The 17219-nt window shown below is 49.9% G+C and overlaps 1 protein-coding gene across 10 annotated transcripts in view; it reads right to left on the reverse strand.

Annotated features, from left to right (window-relative positions):
• tmem63ba (transmembrane protein 63Ba) overlaps positions 1–17219 on the reverse strand; it is a 45278-nt gene that overhangs the window by 12951 nt on the left and 15108 nt on the right. For 9 of the 10 annotated variants that reach the window (XM_035399452.1, XM_035399453.1, XM_035399458.1 and 6 more), the window contains 10 exons: positions 15797–15984; positions 13796–13875; positions 9733–9771; positions 7815–7905; positions 5418–5455; positions 4925–5067; positions 2799–2850; positions 2517–2625; positions 1484–1554; positions 239–319 (listed from right to left, as the gene is read on the reverse strand). In XM_035399452.1, coding sequence (XP_035255343.1) covers positions 239–319; positions 1484–1554; positions 2517–2625; positions 2799–2850; positions 4925–5067; positions 5418–5455; positions 7815–7905; positions 9733–9771; positions 13796–13875; positions 15797–15984 — 892 coding nt within the window. The remainder of the gene's footprint in view (positions 1–238; positions 320–1483; positions 1555–2516; positions 2626–2798; positions 2851–4924; positions 5068–5417; positions 5456–7814; positions 7906–9732; positions 9772–13795; positions 13876–15796; positions 15985–17219) is intronic. The other variant, XM_035399451.1, reaches the window with a different exon arrangement.

Consider the following 17219-nt stretch of genomic DNA (forward strand, 5'->3'; position numbering starts at 1 on the left):
AAATCTGAACTTTAAACTGAATGCTGACACAAAACCACCCGACTGCAGATCACAAAGACTGAGGATGGCCGGTGCTTCAGAGCTTCTGTTCAGCTCCACGAGGACGGGTCTGGGGTGACCGAGGAGGGAGGGAACGCGCAGACAGCATGCCCTCCCAGCACCAGAGGAGGTGCAGGACCCCAGGTACCACACTGCCCACGTGAAAGTGGGTGGGGGGGTGGAGAGGGGCGGGGCTCACCTCTCTGCGGTCAGCGACATCAGCTTGGCCACGTCGTAACAGATGCGAGCCTCCAGGACCACGCAGTTCGTATAGGCCTGTCTGTGGGGGGGGGGGGGGGGGGAGGAGGATTAAAACGGCGTGGCGGGGGAAGAGGGGCAGTGCTCACACGCACACACAAACACACGCACACACACACCTATCCATACACGCATGCACGCACACAGTAAACTCATCTTACAGGACACTCCAGGTCCCACAGTCACGTAAACTCACAAAAAAGGGTTTTCCTTCCACACAAAAGCGTTAAATCTTCCCGAGCTAATCCTCCACACCCTTCACCGAAGGCCGCAAGAGTTAAAGCAAACTTAACATCCATCAGCTTCAGGAAAGAAAAAAAAAAAGCTTAATCTGTGGAAAAACCGCTTTCTCCACGTGAGTAACCTCTGTATCTCCTGACTGCTGCCGCTTCATACTGGAGAGCCCGGTTCTGAGAGAACCCACACCCATACAGATCAAGGGGCGGAAAGTTTGTGGGGTGGAGGCAGGGCCAAAATCAGGTTTTTCAAGGATGTATGCCAATGTACCTCAAACGTGAACTGGCATTCGTCTAATTAGATTTTTATTGGCGTTTTGGGGGGGGGGACAAGCTTACGGACAGGCGAAACCCTACAGGCAGGCTCTGGTGGATCAAATTTCAGGAGGCGTGGGGGGAAGCAGATTTAGGTTGCGCACTTAGTTGTCCAGCGATCAATTAGCAACCTCCTCACATTTCCTAATTTTCTTTAGCCTCTGCAGTGGTCTCCCCCCCGTCACATTTTGTCTCTGGGAGACAAAGGAAAATATTGACTTGCTCGGGCAGTTGAATAGACTCCACGCAGGGTCCTGAGTCAGACCGCCCCGCAACGTCAGACCACATGACCCGAGTCATCTGGAGCCCATTATCAGCCATCAGGCCCGAGAGCCTCTCCCTGTTCCCACGGGCAGGGTTAAAGGTCAATACTGTTTTAATGTCCGAGCGCACGGCACCCTAACTGTTCAGAGAATCACACACAACGCTTCTGTCTAATTTCCGCTGAATCCTCCAGCTGCGATTTAAACGGGGTTTCACTAAAATGAGGGTCACAACAACGACCTTCCAGCCATCTGGATGCACCCCGCTTTCCACCTCAGACTTCAGCTTTATAACGTTGCTTAAAATCAGCTGCAGCCAGAACATCAGTTACAAGCCCCGCCCACGTTTCCCAAAGGTTAAAATGCACTTACTCAAAATGTTGCTTAATTTGGTTCTCTTCGGCGTACTTGGAGATCCCATTGATAAATAAAGTGCGCTTCACCTACAGGGGGAGGGAGAAACGAAGACTTTACCGCCTAAAACAACATCATTTTGGGTCGCCTATGTACAGCATTCAAGCTTTTAAAAAGAAAAATAGGAGTCTGTGGAGTTAAAAAAAACAAAACAAAAAAAACAATTAGGCCTTGCCCATAACAGCTGCAGCTTCATTATTTAGTACATCTGTTGTTCAGAAATATCCATACACTCCTGTACAATATCCTATCCATTTTGCAAAACTGCACATATCTGTGCATACACATCATGGCATCTGCTGATAAATCCCACTTCAAATTAAAAGCAGATGCACATGCGTCCAAGTACATACAAAATAAAAAAAGGCTCAGAAACAGTTCATATCGATATGAGGCTCATTGAGTGTGTCAAAATGGGTGTGTACACGCTTTCGTCTCAAATCTGATTCATACAGTCCCATTGGTCCCCTCGTTTATCCTCAGTGTTGGCTAGGACTCTAATTAAAGCCTCCTTGTTTTCGGGGGAGAAACACCAACACTGAACTGATGAGGAGTCACAGAGGTCAGAGAGGGGACTCTCTGCAGCGCTGACTAATCAACTCCTCCAAGAGTAAAAAACTACTTAAGAAATACTGGAAATACAACCTGGGATCTAAGCGTGCCACAGCTAAGACATGCAGGGCTGAAGCGATCTGAAGAGGCCCCTCCCTACTTTGAGAAAGATGTAACTTTGGGATGGCCCCTCCCTGCTCTGAGAGGGCCGTGGCTTTGGGATGGCCCCTCCCTGCTCTGAGAGGGGCGTGGCTTTGGGATGGCCCCTTCCTGCTCTGAACGGGTCATTCATGGCTTGGCTCAGCCCTGCTATGGGAGGTGTGTGGCTCGCCTCCTACTGGCTCCGAGTGGGGCGTGGCTTTCCGATAGCCCCGCCCTGTTCTGAGCGGGTTATATCTCGGCGTGGCCCCGCCCTACTCTGCGAGGAGGACACGCTCACCAGGTCGTCCTCTTTGTAGTGCATTTTTGAGGTGTGTCTCCTCATGCTGTAGACGGTCAGTAACAGGTAGATGAACGCGAAGGTGGTGTGCAGCCACAGCAGGTTGTCTCTGTGGGAGGACAATGAGGAACTTACAGCAGACAGACTAAATCTCTGCATTATATGCACATGTGAACTGCTATCAATTCACACCCATTATGGTTCAAGATTTGCTCAGTTAAATAAGTGGTTATGTTCTGATTGATGGTAATGTGGCAGCAACAGGATGTGAAGTTAACTTACCCAGATTTCAGGTTGGCTATAGTGGTTCTCCCAAAGCTGTATGCATTATTTTCTGGTGTGAGAGAAAGAAAGAGAGAAAGAGAAAGAGAGAATCAGAGAGGAAGACAGAAAGAGAAAAAGAAAGAGAAAGAAAAGGAGAGAGATATAACTCAATGACCTGATTCTGAATCATATTTCACATAAAACTGGTCTATTAAATCATGCCCAATCACATTAACTCTCTGTAGCCAATCACAGCTACACCAGCACCGATCTAGAACCTTCCAGCCAAGGGGAGCAGCAGCAGCCTGTGCAGACAAATAACCGCGGTAATGGTGATGTCATAATGCACATCTGCAGCACGGCTATAAAGGTGAGCGAACCGGCCTGCATCAAATACAAACCTCCAAACTCTTCAGATCCCAGGAAAACCCTGGGAATGAACAATGGGACAAACAGAAACTGAACAAAAGACAAATTTTGTTCTGAGTTTTGGCATAACATAGATGTCTTATAAAATTATCAGTCCCTTTACTGGAAGCTAAAGGACATTTGGTAAAAGGTTGGGGCGGGGGGGGGGGTTTGGGCAGGGTGCACTTTGGCTGACAGGAACAGGAAATGAGGCACACGCTTCCATATGGGCTCTATTGATTGGGTGCATGTGACTGAGAGAGGAGGGCACTCAAGCAGAACACTGGCTCCTCTTAGCCCCTTTGGAGATGTCAACTCAGGCCAGTCCTCGCCCATTTAGGGGGTGTTCTGTTTAAGGCTTCATAACTCCAGAAGTGAGCATCACAGAAACTCGGAAAATGGCTTAAAAGAAGCAAGACACTCATACCATTTACAATACTAACTTATAGTTATACTGCCTTATAGTCATAATTGAGGTAGAAATAAAGTGCCACAATTGTCATGTATAGTTCTACCTGAAATTGTCTTGGCGAACATACAATTTTTTATGAACTCCCAGACAAACACTATTGTCCAGTGAGTCATGCTTGGGGGGCGTAATTGCAGATGAGACTGCAGGGAGTGGATGCTTGGATGGTGGCACGTAGAAACTCTGTATTCGGCACAGTTGTCGAGTCTCATTTACTAATAAAACTAGAACACAGACGTTGTTGTTCACACTCAGACATTCAGTGCTCCTGCAACCAAACTATGAGTAGAGCTAGGGGACATGAATGAAAGGGGTCAATTGCCCTTGCACTTCACCTTTAACAAATCACATTTGGTTCAGCGTGATTTCAGGCTACTTAATTGGCCAATTATTTTAAGCAGAACATAAGAAGCCTGAATGGACCTATATCGCTCTGTGCCAAAGCCCATGATCATTAAGTAACCAATAGGGTGTATTCACCAACAGCGCCATCATGTACAGCCTTAAGTTCACAACTGAATTGGGTCCACTTCTTTATAAAAAAAAATAAAAAAACATGGCCAGTTTATTTCATTATTCACTTTAAGCGGCTTACTACGCTGTCAATCCGAATGATCACAGTGGGACGCTATAAGCGGCAAGAGGCTACCCTATAGACATTTCCAGCGCGGCATGCCGCATTGTCCCAATCCCTGAACCAAACCCAGGACACGGCAAAGCAAGTTAAAAATAAAGGGGCACAGCGTGCAAGAGAACACAAACTCAGAGAGAGGTCCTCGAGCGTTGAGGCTGTTCTCACACGAGGCCACACTAATGCCTCAAACATGCGGAAAGCAATCCGCTGTGGAATTCAAACACGTCCAAACTCACGGCCTTGGGAGTGATTACATTACCAGCAGGGGATGCCAAGAAAAAAAATGGAGGGATGCCAAGGGGTGGGGAAATAAGGAAAATTTCCAGCAGAGGGGTCACGATCGGGCAGGGAACGACCCGGTAGCCAGGTGCGTTATGGGAAATGAAGGCGCAGGGACATTTAATAAAATGTCTTCCTCAGAATATTTCACTGCCCCCCCGCCCCCCCACCCACCCACACAGTTATCTCCTCCTCGTAAAAGTGTGTAATTAAGAGGTGGAACAAACCAAATGCCGTGTATAAACAGCAAGCAGCATTATGCAAGCATGACGCATCTCTAAAAGATGACACAGGTAACAGAAAACACTGTCTCTAGTACACAGCACACACACACACACACACACACTCACTCACCCAGCAGATTTCCGGAGAAGTTGACGGGCAGGACGATCCCCACGGAGAGCACGCCCACCACCACCAGCAGGCCGATGATGTGGCGCTGGAAGGACAGGTAGTGCACAGCGTCCTCCCCACACTTCTCCCGAATCTCCTCATCCCTGCAGGAACATTACGCTAACGTTACGCTAACATTAACCTAACCGTCCCCACACTTCTCCCGAATCTCCTCATCCCTGCAGGAACGTTAAGCTAACGTTACACTAACATTAACCTAACCGTCCCCACACTTCTCCCAAATCACTTCATCCCTGCACAAACATACTAATATTACGCTAACATTTATCTCCTGAATCAGATTTCAAAGGCCCTGATCATAAGGGAAAAGTCAAAACACAGTGCCAGTTTAATCTACACCTCCACCTGTGACACACAGAGCGATACGATACCCTGTCAAAACCAAGGGGTCGTGACCCCAAAACCCACCACCCAGGGCACGAGCCTGACTCACTTTATCCTGAAGATCGCCGTCAACCAGGAACAGAAGCCCTGCGACAAAGAAACAAAGAGCGGTTTCAGTCGAGCGGATAACGCGGCACGCCAAAGGCTGGTCTCCGTTATTTATAAAACGCGTACTGGTGAGGGTGACAGTTCATTCCTGCACACGGCACATGTCAAACCGAACGCTGTTCTAGAATCGGGTTTTCCCCGTCAGCGTTAGTCTCAGAGACACAACAGTGTGATGTCACCAAGAAGGTACTCTCCGTGAAGGAATGTGGGAGTCATTGTGACATCACTGGTGGACAGGCATGTGGCAACTCAGCCACTCCCCCTGTCAGACACATGCCATGTATCCAGTAAGTCACATGACATTCTGCCACTTCTGTTACATTCCTTCAGTCCCACAGGATGGCAGTATAATCTAATGGCCAGGGCTGCCCAACCCCGATCCCAACAACCTACCATCCAGCAGGTTTTCACTCCAACCCAAACAAAGCACACCTCATTCAACAGCTAGAAATCTCATTGAGCTACTAATTAATAGAATCAGGAGGAGTGAATTAGGTTTGAAATGAAAACCTATAGGATGGTAGGGATTGCCAGGGTTGGGCAGCTCTCGGTTAGGCTATGGAGTTTTATCTCAGGGGCTGCCGGTTCAACACCTAGGCGGGGCACTACCTGTGTACCTATGAACAAGGTATTTCACTGAATTGCTCCAGCAAATATCCAGGTGTTGGACTGTATACAGGTATATATATTCAACCTGTGTAAATCACTCTGGATAAAGGGATTCGCTAAGCAAAGAAATGATGCTAAACGAAAATTACTCACTTTTAGTCACATGCAACCTGGTCACATGCAGCCACTTTTGGTTGACAGTCAGGTTTATTTACGCATATCAGGTTGCACCCATTCCACAGAAACCGGTCTATTAAAAGAAAACCTTCTGCCCTATTACCTAGAAACCTAAGGGGGTTTTCTGTCTGTAGTTGGTCCGTGAGTTCTCAAAAATGCACTCTGCTTCGAGCAGTCTGCGTTGTGGGCTACCCACCACTTAAAAACTGCCGACACGAAGCGATTTCTTGAGCATAAGAAGAAGACGAACCAACAGAGGTTTCTATTCAAAATCCTTGTAGACCAAAGTTCACTGACATATTGTAGTTCATTCCTATACAGAGGACTGGACTGCTTCTAGCAACACTGATGCAGTGTTCTGTTACAGGTCAGGCTGGGTTTGTGAGATTGTGATTCATCATCACAAGCAACTGACCACTGGTTTAGTAGCAAAGCCAATCCATGGATGTTACTTGGACTTATTAGGATCAGATTGTCAGCCTGGTCGGGCGCTGAGCACTGTAAGGTTCTGAGCAGTCTGAACATACTCATAATGCCCTTAGGCTAGGTTAATGGGCAACCTGAACATACTCATAATGCCCTAAAGCTAGGTTATGGGCAGCCTCATCAGGCTTATAGTGCCATCAGCTTATGAACAAAGTAGTCGGGCTCATAGTGCCATAGGACAAGCTTACGATCAACCTGGTCAGACTCAAAGTACTGAAAGGTTATGAGCCCGACAAGTGAGGCTAAAAACAGCCATCTAAGGATTATGCTGTTTAAGGAGTTCTAGCTCCTCAGCGCTGGTTTGGAAACCGGTCTGGTTTCTGTTCCACTTCTGTTCTACCATCACGCACACAGAGCACTGGGGGTCAAACAGAGCGGAAACGTGCAGTGCAGTGCGATGTCCTTTTACGCAAACAATCTACGCATATTCACACAGGGAGCCTTTGGGCCAAACCTCTGCCACCTCAGGAGTGACTCAGCGTGTTTCTCTGCCTCTCGGTACATCTGCATTTCATTACATTACAGGCATTTAGCAGACGCTCTTATCCAGAGCGACGTACAAGTAGTCACTCCGTTTCCCAGAATCCTCTGCTGCCGATCACCCGAGGCTCCACTCGGACAGAACCCTCGGAGGTTTATGGTACCGTGAGCCTGACCAGGTTGGCACTCTGACACAAGACCAGTCCGCTTAAATTTCTGGAACATGCTCTGTAGGTGGGGCTTCAACCAGAGGCGGAGATTCAGACCAACCCAACCACTTACCTGAACAAATAAGATAACGCGGGCTAAAATGTGCAGGCCTGCAGGAAATAATTCTCACAAAGAATGTTCTAGAAAGAGAGAGCTCTCTGGGGGTGGAGAATACTGAGATGGCCTAACAGAAGCAAGAGAGTATGAACGTACGCAAACGTTTTTCTAAATGATATTGTATTCGTTCTTCTGTTTATTCTACAATGAAGTGCATGTACACGCAAACATCTGCAATATGCAACTGTCAGTTTTGCTTTTTTTGTAATGCGAGCGGCTTCGGCCGGAACGGCAGCAGCGCGGAGCCGGAGGAACTCACGTAGTCTCTCTGCTCGAAGTCCACGGAACTGGAGACGGAGGTGAGGCGCTCGTAGCGCTCCGGCGTGTCGGAGTGCATCACCGACGCCACGCTGGAAACCAGAGCACAGTGGAGTTAGCTCCGCCCACCACAGGAGGGAGGGGAGGGGCCTGAGGGCACGTCTATCACTGCTGAGATTAAGGTTGCGGGGGGGGGGGTTCATTCCATTTCATTTAGCCAAATTGTTTAGGCAGTTAACTAAAATTCAATTCATTAATTGAAAAAATTTCACTTAATAAATGACTAAATATCCCAAAGGGACTGGATTGAAATGGCCTAGACCCCAAACCCTGATCGAGACGTCTCAAGAGTCGAGGCCAACTAGGAGGCACTGAAATGGCGTGCAGAGCCGAGAGTCAGCTCACAGGCAAAGCCGCTATTTTCCGTAAACTGTGAGAGCTGTGGCCACACCCTCCCCGGGAATGAGACAGGAACAGGATGGAGGGGGGGGAGACCTGGCTCCTTCAGCGGGGATTCATGCCCCCTCCTCCCTTCACCGGTGAGCTCACTCACGGCCTGCACGGAGGCATTTCATGCGGTTTTAGCGGACTATGATTGTACGCTCTCTCCGAACGCCGCTGGAGCCTGAGAGGGTCCTCCTGCCGCCACAGGCCACCGCGAGAAAAGCGATCGCGCTCCCCGTCACCGCTCGACGGGCCGGGACTCCGGAAAAGACGCGGTGTTAGTCGTAATTAGACATGCCCAACACCACCCGACGGACGCTACCCACCAACCAGAAGGCAGCAGAGTCGAGAGTCATACTCAGAGAGCAGCACAGTGCTAATGAACACCCGACGTATGTAATTTACAAGCCTGTGACTCGATGTTTTGAGCGCGGGCCATTTGCACCCCCCACCAAAACGGTCGGACTGTACCGTGGGGAAGGGGGGCGGGGGGAATGAAAGATGGTCAATTGCATTGCACTACTGAGTATGACACAGGACCTACTGAACCTAAAGTCCAAGGGGACGGCTAAATCACTGGACTACATTACCCAGAGCTCCTCAGGATCAGCTGCATCATCTGTGCTGGGCGGGGCTTGCGCTGATGTGGATCACACCAGAGCATCACCCTTTGCAGCTACTTAACCACCACAGGGGTAGTGCTTACAGCAGGGGCATCAAACTCCAGTACCAGAGGGCTGCTGTGTCAGTAAGTTTTTGTGGTTTCAACCAGCAGCCAATGCAGGCCTTGGAAACGAGGCCGCATGGACTCTTTAGCCAATCAATTGACAGAAAGAGGGCAGCTGAGGGGACCACAAGCGTGTGGGGGCCACAAGTGCGTGATGCTCAGACTGGGACAGAGTCCAGAAACCCACCCAGTGGAAGCTGCGGCCCTCCAGGGGACTGAGCCTGACGCCCCTCCTTCGCAGCGACTCGCCCGCGGATCCTGAGGGAGCTCGAGTCAGGCAGTCCGCACCGACACCGATTACAGAAGCCCAGAACCTGGGACCCTTTACCTGTCTACATAGGCCTCCTGCCTCACAGGGTCATTCGGTGAGCTCACACAGGCAAAAAATTGCATGCTTGTCGAGAGATCGAACGCAGGGGTTAGAGCGAAGGCACGGAGCCCTTTCTCAGCCAAACCAGGAGCAGGACAGGCCGTTAAAACCAGACACAGGAACACAGAAAACTCGGACGCACGGGCGGCGAGGTGACGGGCCGGAGGAGAGACCGCCGTTCAGACAGAGGAGACAGCAGAAGTGAGCGTCAGAACCCCAGAACCCACACCGAACAGGTCGAGAGAGACAGGGGAGGAGAGGGTTAATTCACTGCAAAAGGACTCAGGCACAGAAATGAGAGAGAGAGAGAGAGAGAGAGAGAGAGAGAGAGAGAGAGAGAGAAGCAGGAAGCTGCCGGTACACAAAAAGAGAACATACTATTCTCGCTCTTCAAGGCCGCTGAACCGTCCCTTGTGTCTTCATGGGGGAAAAACAGAAAGGGGGAAAGACATGAGCTTGGCATGAGCAGCAGGGTGGGTGGGGGGTTGGGGAAGGGAGCAGGACTGGGTGGGGGGAGGGATGTTAAGGCCTGCAGTTTCTAGCCCAACTCTCGAACTGGTTCAAGGCGGAAAGGCTCAAAATTACCCACAACTGAAAAAATGGACAGGACCTAATGGTTAGACGGTGGGCATTGTTCACCAATTTCAACACTTTATTTGCAACCATTTTTCTCACACAGCCATGAGCTGCAAACTGGAAAACAATGCATTAACAGGACTAACAAACATCAGGCAGAACACAACACACACATGACGCATTTAGTGCTGCAGACAATATACCTTTGTTTTCATAACTGCTTTTCCCCAGCAGACTTTCATTCCAACAATATTCTTGCTTATTTGGAAACAAAGGTCACACACCGAGCACAGACATGCTAAACACAAACACTCTGAGTACAGACACACTCAACATAGACACACTCAGCACAGACGTACAGACACACAAACCCACTGAGCACAGACACACTGAGCACAGACACACTGAGCACAGAGTACAGAGTACAGACACACTGAACACAGACACAGTGACAGACCAGGATCAGCTGCCACAACCCCCCCAGCAGCTGGTCAGCTGAAAAAGGCCAGAAGTGACCCAGGGTCACGGTTTTGGGTTTTGGGTTTGGGAGAAAATGCGAGCGTACCCTGAACTGACAGTGAGCACAGCTGTGGACCCGTCCCATCCCGTGGGTGCTGCAGTGACAGCCCTGAACCGGGGGGGGGAGCGGGGCGGGGAGAGAAACAAAGCGCTCTCAGATTTCCACCCCCCTGCCCCCCCGCCCTGGTCAGAGACAATAGCAGGAGGAAGAGCCGGCTGTCACAGGGGGGAGGGGGACAGAAAGTGTCCCGTCATCCACACACAGCCGAGAGGCAGCCAGGCAGCTGTTTCTCCTACCCTCCACCCTTCCCTCTCTCCTACCCTCCATCCTTCCCACCCGCTCTCCCTCTCTCTCTGCTCTCAACCCGTAACATACTGAGCAAAAACAAAGTGTGGGACAAGAAAGGGGCAGAAAAAGAGGATGGTGACCACACACACACACACACACACACACACACACACACACACACACACACTCACACACTCACATGTGCGCATACACACACACACATGCACACGCGCAAACCCACGGGGATATGAGCACACTCAACCCACAGCGGAAGTAGAGGAAGGCACAAGGTGCTCTAATGGGGGTTAACAGTGCTCTTGTGACCGTTCTCGCTCGGTCAAAAAAAACGCAGCCTTTGGTCGCTGTTAAACGGTCACTGGAAGTCACTGTGTCACTGTGAGTCAAGCGCCACCTCACTTCTCCAGAGGTTTTTTTTCCATGTGACTCTGGATTTCAAAATCAAACGCTCATCCAAAAACAGCTTACTGCTCACGGTATCTAAGCATTTCAGTCTGCTGTTTGTCCTGGACAGGTCTGCACACTGCTAACGCACGTTTGGGCACCTTGCTTTAGTGACAAGCAGGGGAAGGTCTACACCGAAAACACGAAGGGGTCAGGGTGTTAATCATTTAGTATTTAAATTAAAGGTTTGCGTGAGAGGGTTTTTCTCTTCGAAGCCACTTCTAAAAAGTCCACTTTCATCGAGGCCAATGAAATGCACCGGCTCAATCGGGTAACTTTCAGCGTTGAGCCTGCACATTTAACTTCCCTGGCATGCTGAGCGGAAAAGCACTTAAAGACGGATCACGTTTTGTCTTCTTCAAGGTCGAGAAAGAGGAGCGAGAAGAGCAGCAAACGTGAAGAAGAGCACCTCTATGGCAGACCCCTGGCACTTAATGAGGGGAATATATATATATATATTTTGTTTTAGTTTTTAAAAGGCATAATGGATTCATGGAACAGATGGCTGTTTATCTGACGCTTGATCTTCGGCTTGCCTGACCGAGTAGCGAGCTGAAAGGGGGGGGGGGGGGGGGGGGGGGGAACGCAACGTCGTTCATCATTGGCGAGACAGGCAGCCCAGTGATGGAATGATAAGGCTCTGCAAACCCAAACGCACGGTACTGCTGACCGCCTGATTCCACCCAATCCGGAGCTCCTTTGGACGGCTAAAACATTTTTGGATTGGTTCACACAACTTAATGACTGACAGCTCACTATAGCACCTCCCACTGTGGGGTTCATGAAGCCTCACTGCTCCACTGCCAGTATGACACAGGAACACAGCAGACCACCCTAGAGGTTCGACTATTAGGATCCTTCCATTTTACAAATACAGGTGGTTCTGGTCAGAAACTGTCAGAGTTTTCAGCAATTCAAACTTCCATTTTGTAATTTTCAGAACATGCATGAAGCTGGAATGTTCTGAACATCTGGTTAGTCAACAGAAATGAGCGAGGACCTGTCGCAGCACAACAAACAAACACTCAAGTTTGAACCGTGCCCTAGAACAGAACACCTAAGCGACCTGTGGAATAAACGAAGCAAAGAGACCATTACGCAATGCGGGTCAGAGTGCGCATTGCTATGGAGATAAACACCGCCCTGCTGGACTCCAGTGCGGGCCCTGTAGCCTTGGACAGCTGACCCCGCCAGTGACCTGCTTTTCCTGGGAACGCATCCAACGCTGAAGCAGCTGATTAGCGCTGCGGCCTACTGGGTCTACGCGAAATCCGCCAGGGAACGTCAGCCGCTGGCCGGGACCGTTAGGAAACCCCCTCCTGCCTTTCATCTCCCAGCGACTGAAAAAGGTCTGGCCCTAATGAGCAGATAGACCCTTCCTGACATCCGTCTGCCCTCCTGCTTTACTATTCCCTCGCAATTAAAAGCGGAGCCGAAATGGAGGAGGGACGCAGAGCCGCGGCCATTAACCGCACAGAAAGCAATGCTGGGGCGAGCGACCCAGCAGCCCGATGTAAACATGTCCGCGGAAATCACGGATCGATGCCTCGACAACAGAGACGCATTTCATCCCCACGCCACAAATATAGTTCAGCGTGGCTTTGTGGTCTATGGGGGGGTCTGTGGGGGTTTAAATGGTGGGGGAGGACAGTGACATCCAATTATGGATCTTTTGATGTAACCCACTTTTCGCATGAAAAGACAGAGCCAGCGGGGATCCACATCACCATCCTCCCCCCCCCGTCCCCCTGTCTTTATCCAGTGAAGCTGGACACCCCAGCAAGGAACTGCAGAGGCAGTAACAGCCAATCATGATGAGCCACAGGCAATGACAGCCAATCACAACAAACCAGCCCAGCAGTGGGGGGGAGGGGCTTCTCAGACAAACAGCCTCATGTAGGGCTGGGTTAGCTCTTGCTTTCAAACTGACAACAATACAGTTACTGTACTGACAGTATAGGGGGTGGGGCAGCTTTTTGAAAGTGGGGATCGTAGAGAGCAAAGGGAGAAACTGTACAGTGGAATAATAATATTGCTTACTTAATTCAAACAGCACGGGAAAATATTATTAATTCAGTCGATTCACATTTTCGGCAATCCCTGGCATAGGAACAAAAGGGTCTCATTGAAGGAACAGAAAATTGGTTATATTTTATGAAATACATTATACCTCTTAGGATTCCTGAGAACTTTAATGAAATATATATATCAATTTTCATCAATATTCACACTCATTTCATTCTTTTGTACGGTCTGGCCAATAAAACGTTTTTCAGGGAGAACAGCACAAGCGATGCATGAGAGAGAACTCTTCCTGCAGAGGCCCTCTCTCATGGTCCTCTCTCATGGCTGCCCTTCGATGTGGAGACGAGCAGGAAGTGTCCTGGGCTAAGCACAGCGTCCTCCCTAAACCTCTCCATCAGCCAGAGGAGCAGGTCTGAAGCCCACCTTTCTCTCCACACAGGATTCGTAAGAACGTTTTTTTAGATTTAGATTTCACCGGAACTGAACACACTGATGCATTTCAGACGGCTATGTGATGCAGGTCTTTTTGGTCATGTGCTCATTAGTCGCTCCCCCTCCCCCCCCCCTCACCTGTCGGCGTCGGTCACCAGTGCCAGGCGGCCGTAGTCCCAGGCCACCTTCCGCAGGATGGAGAACACAAACAGCAGCACCTGTGGGGACGCACAGACGCAAAGAGGACGCGTCATTCGGGGGCACACGGGGGGGGGGGGCACATTAACTAAACAGGCAACTGACAAGCTAACTGACATATAATATTCCATGCTTTTCGGCTAGAATTCCTGTATTTCATCCAAATATTCCATACAGCTCAAAAATATTTTTTCAGAAACAAAACATTCAAAAACTGTACTTCATACAGGCAAATCCTGGGCTGACAGGTACGTGTATACGTCAATGCCCTTTCACTCACACACGAGGTGAGGTCACAGCACGATGTTTCATATGGGAAGAGCGTTGTGTTTCTCTTTCCTGTAAGTCTTTCCTTCAATGTCTTAATCCAGGTCCAGGCTAGATCCGTTTCTGGTTTTTGTTTCCACCAACTACCCCGGCTCAATCGGCTAATCATCCACAGACAGCAGCGCCAGTGTTCACTTGCACATTCGCCCACAGTAAGGCATTTCATTTATGGGCACATGAGCAGTCTTCAGCTGTCATTCATAGGCTTATCCGTAAATGCTGGTAAAATGTCAGGGTCACACAAACGATTCAGCCAAATTAAATCATTAAGGGCCGAAGTCTGAATGAAATCAAGAAACTGGTATCCGGGAATGGAGTTCCCCACCCCTGACATCCAGATTTTCAGCACATTCAAAAATCAGGATCTGACATTTTTTTCTCTCTCCACACTAAACCTATGCAAGGACCACAAAACTACCCATAAATAAATGCATCTGCTAAAACAAGCTCGTGACACAGAGGCTGCAGGTCCAAATCCGGGGTGGTGACACCGCAGCTCCCAATATCAACCCTTGGAAGAGCAGGTTTTAGCAATGGCTTGCAAAATTCTACGTCAGTGTTCTAGAACTCAATTGCTTTCAATTACCTGTAGTGACTGTTACATCAGCATTAGAATGTTAAAAGGCATTCTAATCACATATTTGTGATATCACACCTAAAAGGGTCAAATCTGAGGGCAGTACATTCTAATCGCATATTTGTGATATCACACCTTAAAGGGATAAATATGAGGGCTCCAAATCTGACAGGCTTATCGGTTACGCCCACCGTTCTCGGCACTCCCCCCCCCCCCCCCACTACACTCCCTTCCTGTGCTCGCTGTGTAGCGGTCGCCGCAACCTTCATCTTCGATTTGGGAGAGCGCGAACGAGCGCGTGCCCCTCCTCTCCCAACATCAGGTCACTCAGTGAGGGTGACGAGCACCGCGCGTGGCCAATGAGGACTGCGAGCACCGCGGCACAGCGTCTGCCAGCGTCCGTCAGGCGCTCAAAACGAGGAACACAACACCGCTCCTCCTCCACAACAGAGTCCGCCGGCTCGCGCTTGGCTAGCGGAAACGAAAAACCCCGTCTCGGGTGTCACTCCAGGACATTCCATAAATGCTTAAACTGGTAACTACATAAAACAGGTTTCAGGTCTGGTTACTGAGAAGGCCCTGACTGAACACACAAGGCCTCTCATGCTCCTCAGGCCACTGGCAGACTGCCTGTGCTCTGCAGACGGTGAGGCCCTGACCTTAAAAATACCCTTCCGGTGAGGCAACATGATCACCCCACACCACTGAGTGATGGCTGAGATGAGACCTTCGGTATGAGTGCAACCAGAGAATGCAGAGAAGGCACCATTACAGAACCACCAGTACCCTCCACTGTTGAACGCTGCCGCTTTTCCATTATTTTCACCCCTACCTGTGACTACGCATGTGCGCTAGTTATGCTAATCACCCTCACTCATGAATTAAGCTGACCGGCAACTGAATTTTTGGCTAGCTTGATTAGCAAGCTAACATCAGCCGCTACACGAGAAACTGAGGGAAAGGGCGCGTGACGGTTGCTAACGCTAACGGTGCTACCGCCTGACGGGGTGTTGGCGGGGAGGACGGCGGGGCGTTACCAGGAAGCACATGAAGTCGAGGGCAAGGACGGTGGGCACGCCGCCGAAGGGCAGGCCCTGCAGGACGGTGCTGCGGATGCGGGCCTTGTAGCAGTAGTCCTTGGAGGAGGCGTTGGAGGCCTCGGCCCCGGCCACGGCCGTCGTCACCATCATCATGGCGAGCATCTTCACTGCCGCATCCTTCACACCTGGGGGGGGGGGAGAAGAGAGAAGGGTCAGGGACATGGCCCAGCATGCTCTGCGGTCCGCACGCACTCTCCAAAAGAGACACACTCTCCATGACACGCACTCACCCCACGTCACATGCATCTCCACACTCTCTCACCTTCTAATGAAACAATGGAATCATCTATTTACCACGTCCTTTGGGAAGAATTCAGTACATGAAAACCATGAAAACATTTTGGGAAATTCCCGTTATAGCAATTTTACTTCAGCAATAGACTTCAAAACTGTAAGAAATAGCTTTTATTCTCCTGGCTTTACGGGAACAGACTTTATGTGCATTGGCATTAAAAACCACCAACAGTACAGAGCACTGTGTGTGTGTGTGTGTGTGTGCGTGCATGCGTGTACTTATGACGGCCTGTTCCACACGTTACTGATAGCAATCAAACGAATCAACTCTAAAAGCGCATATTTAATCCTGCTGAGAAATTACTAACAACCATGAACTTTCAGGTAATCAGCAACTGAGCAAAAGGATTTGTGTGCATTTGTGCTGTGAAATCTTCATCAGCCATGCAGTCAGTCAGTCAGTCAGTGAATGCTGCACTGAGGGACTCCATTGTGCTGTGGCTGTGCGTCTTCAATTATGCAGAAGCAGGGCTCACTTTAACACAATGGGAAAATTAAATCCTCTTGAGCTCCACAGTGTCTCTCTGGACCGCTCAGGACACCGTGTTCCACAGTCCTGCCACAGTGCCCGCCTGTCCGGGAAACCGGAGCTAGATGGGCCTTACGGAGCCAAAATGGCCACCCACTGCCACAGTACCTGACTCTGCCTGTCCGGCAAACCAGAGCCATGGGCCTTATGGAGCCAAAATGGCCACCCGCCGCCACAGTACCAAACGCTGAACCCCATTGAAGCCCCGTGCCACTGAACCCCACTGAAGCCCCATACTGCTGAACCTCACTGTATCCCCACATGGAAACCAGGCAACGGCAATGTGACAGCGGTAAAATCCTGTCACGTTTCGGTAAGAGCAGCAGGTTTGGACCCTGGGGAACCTCCACATGGGAGAAACCCCACACAGCAAACCCCAGACTGACATTCAGTTTTGCTGCAGTGAGTAAATTTCAGATTTAATTTAATATTCTCACATGAGGAAATGACCTGTCACAGCTCACAGTCAACATGTATAAACAGAGAGGGAGAATACACCCAGCCATTCCGTACGAAACGTCACCCTCCCCCCCAGCA

Source organism: Anguilla anguilla, chromosome 18 (genome assembly GCF_013347855.1).
Source record: "Anguilla anguilla isolate fAngAng1 chromosome 18, fAngAng1.pri, whole genome shotgun sequence".
Lineage (NCBI taxonomy): Eukaryota > Metazoa > Chordata > Actinopteri > Anguilliformes > Anguillidae > Anguilla > Anguilla anguilla.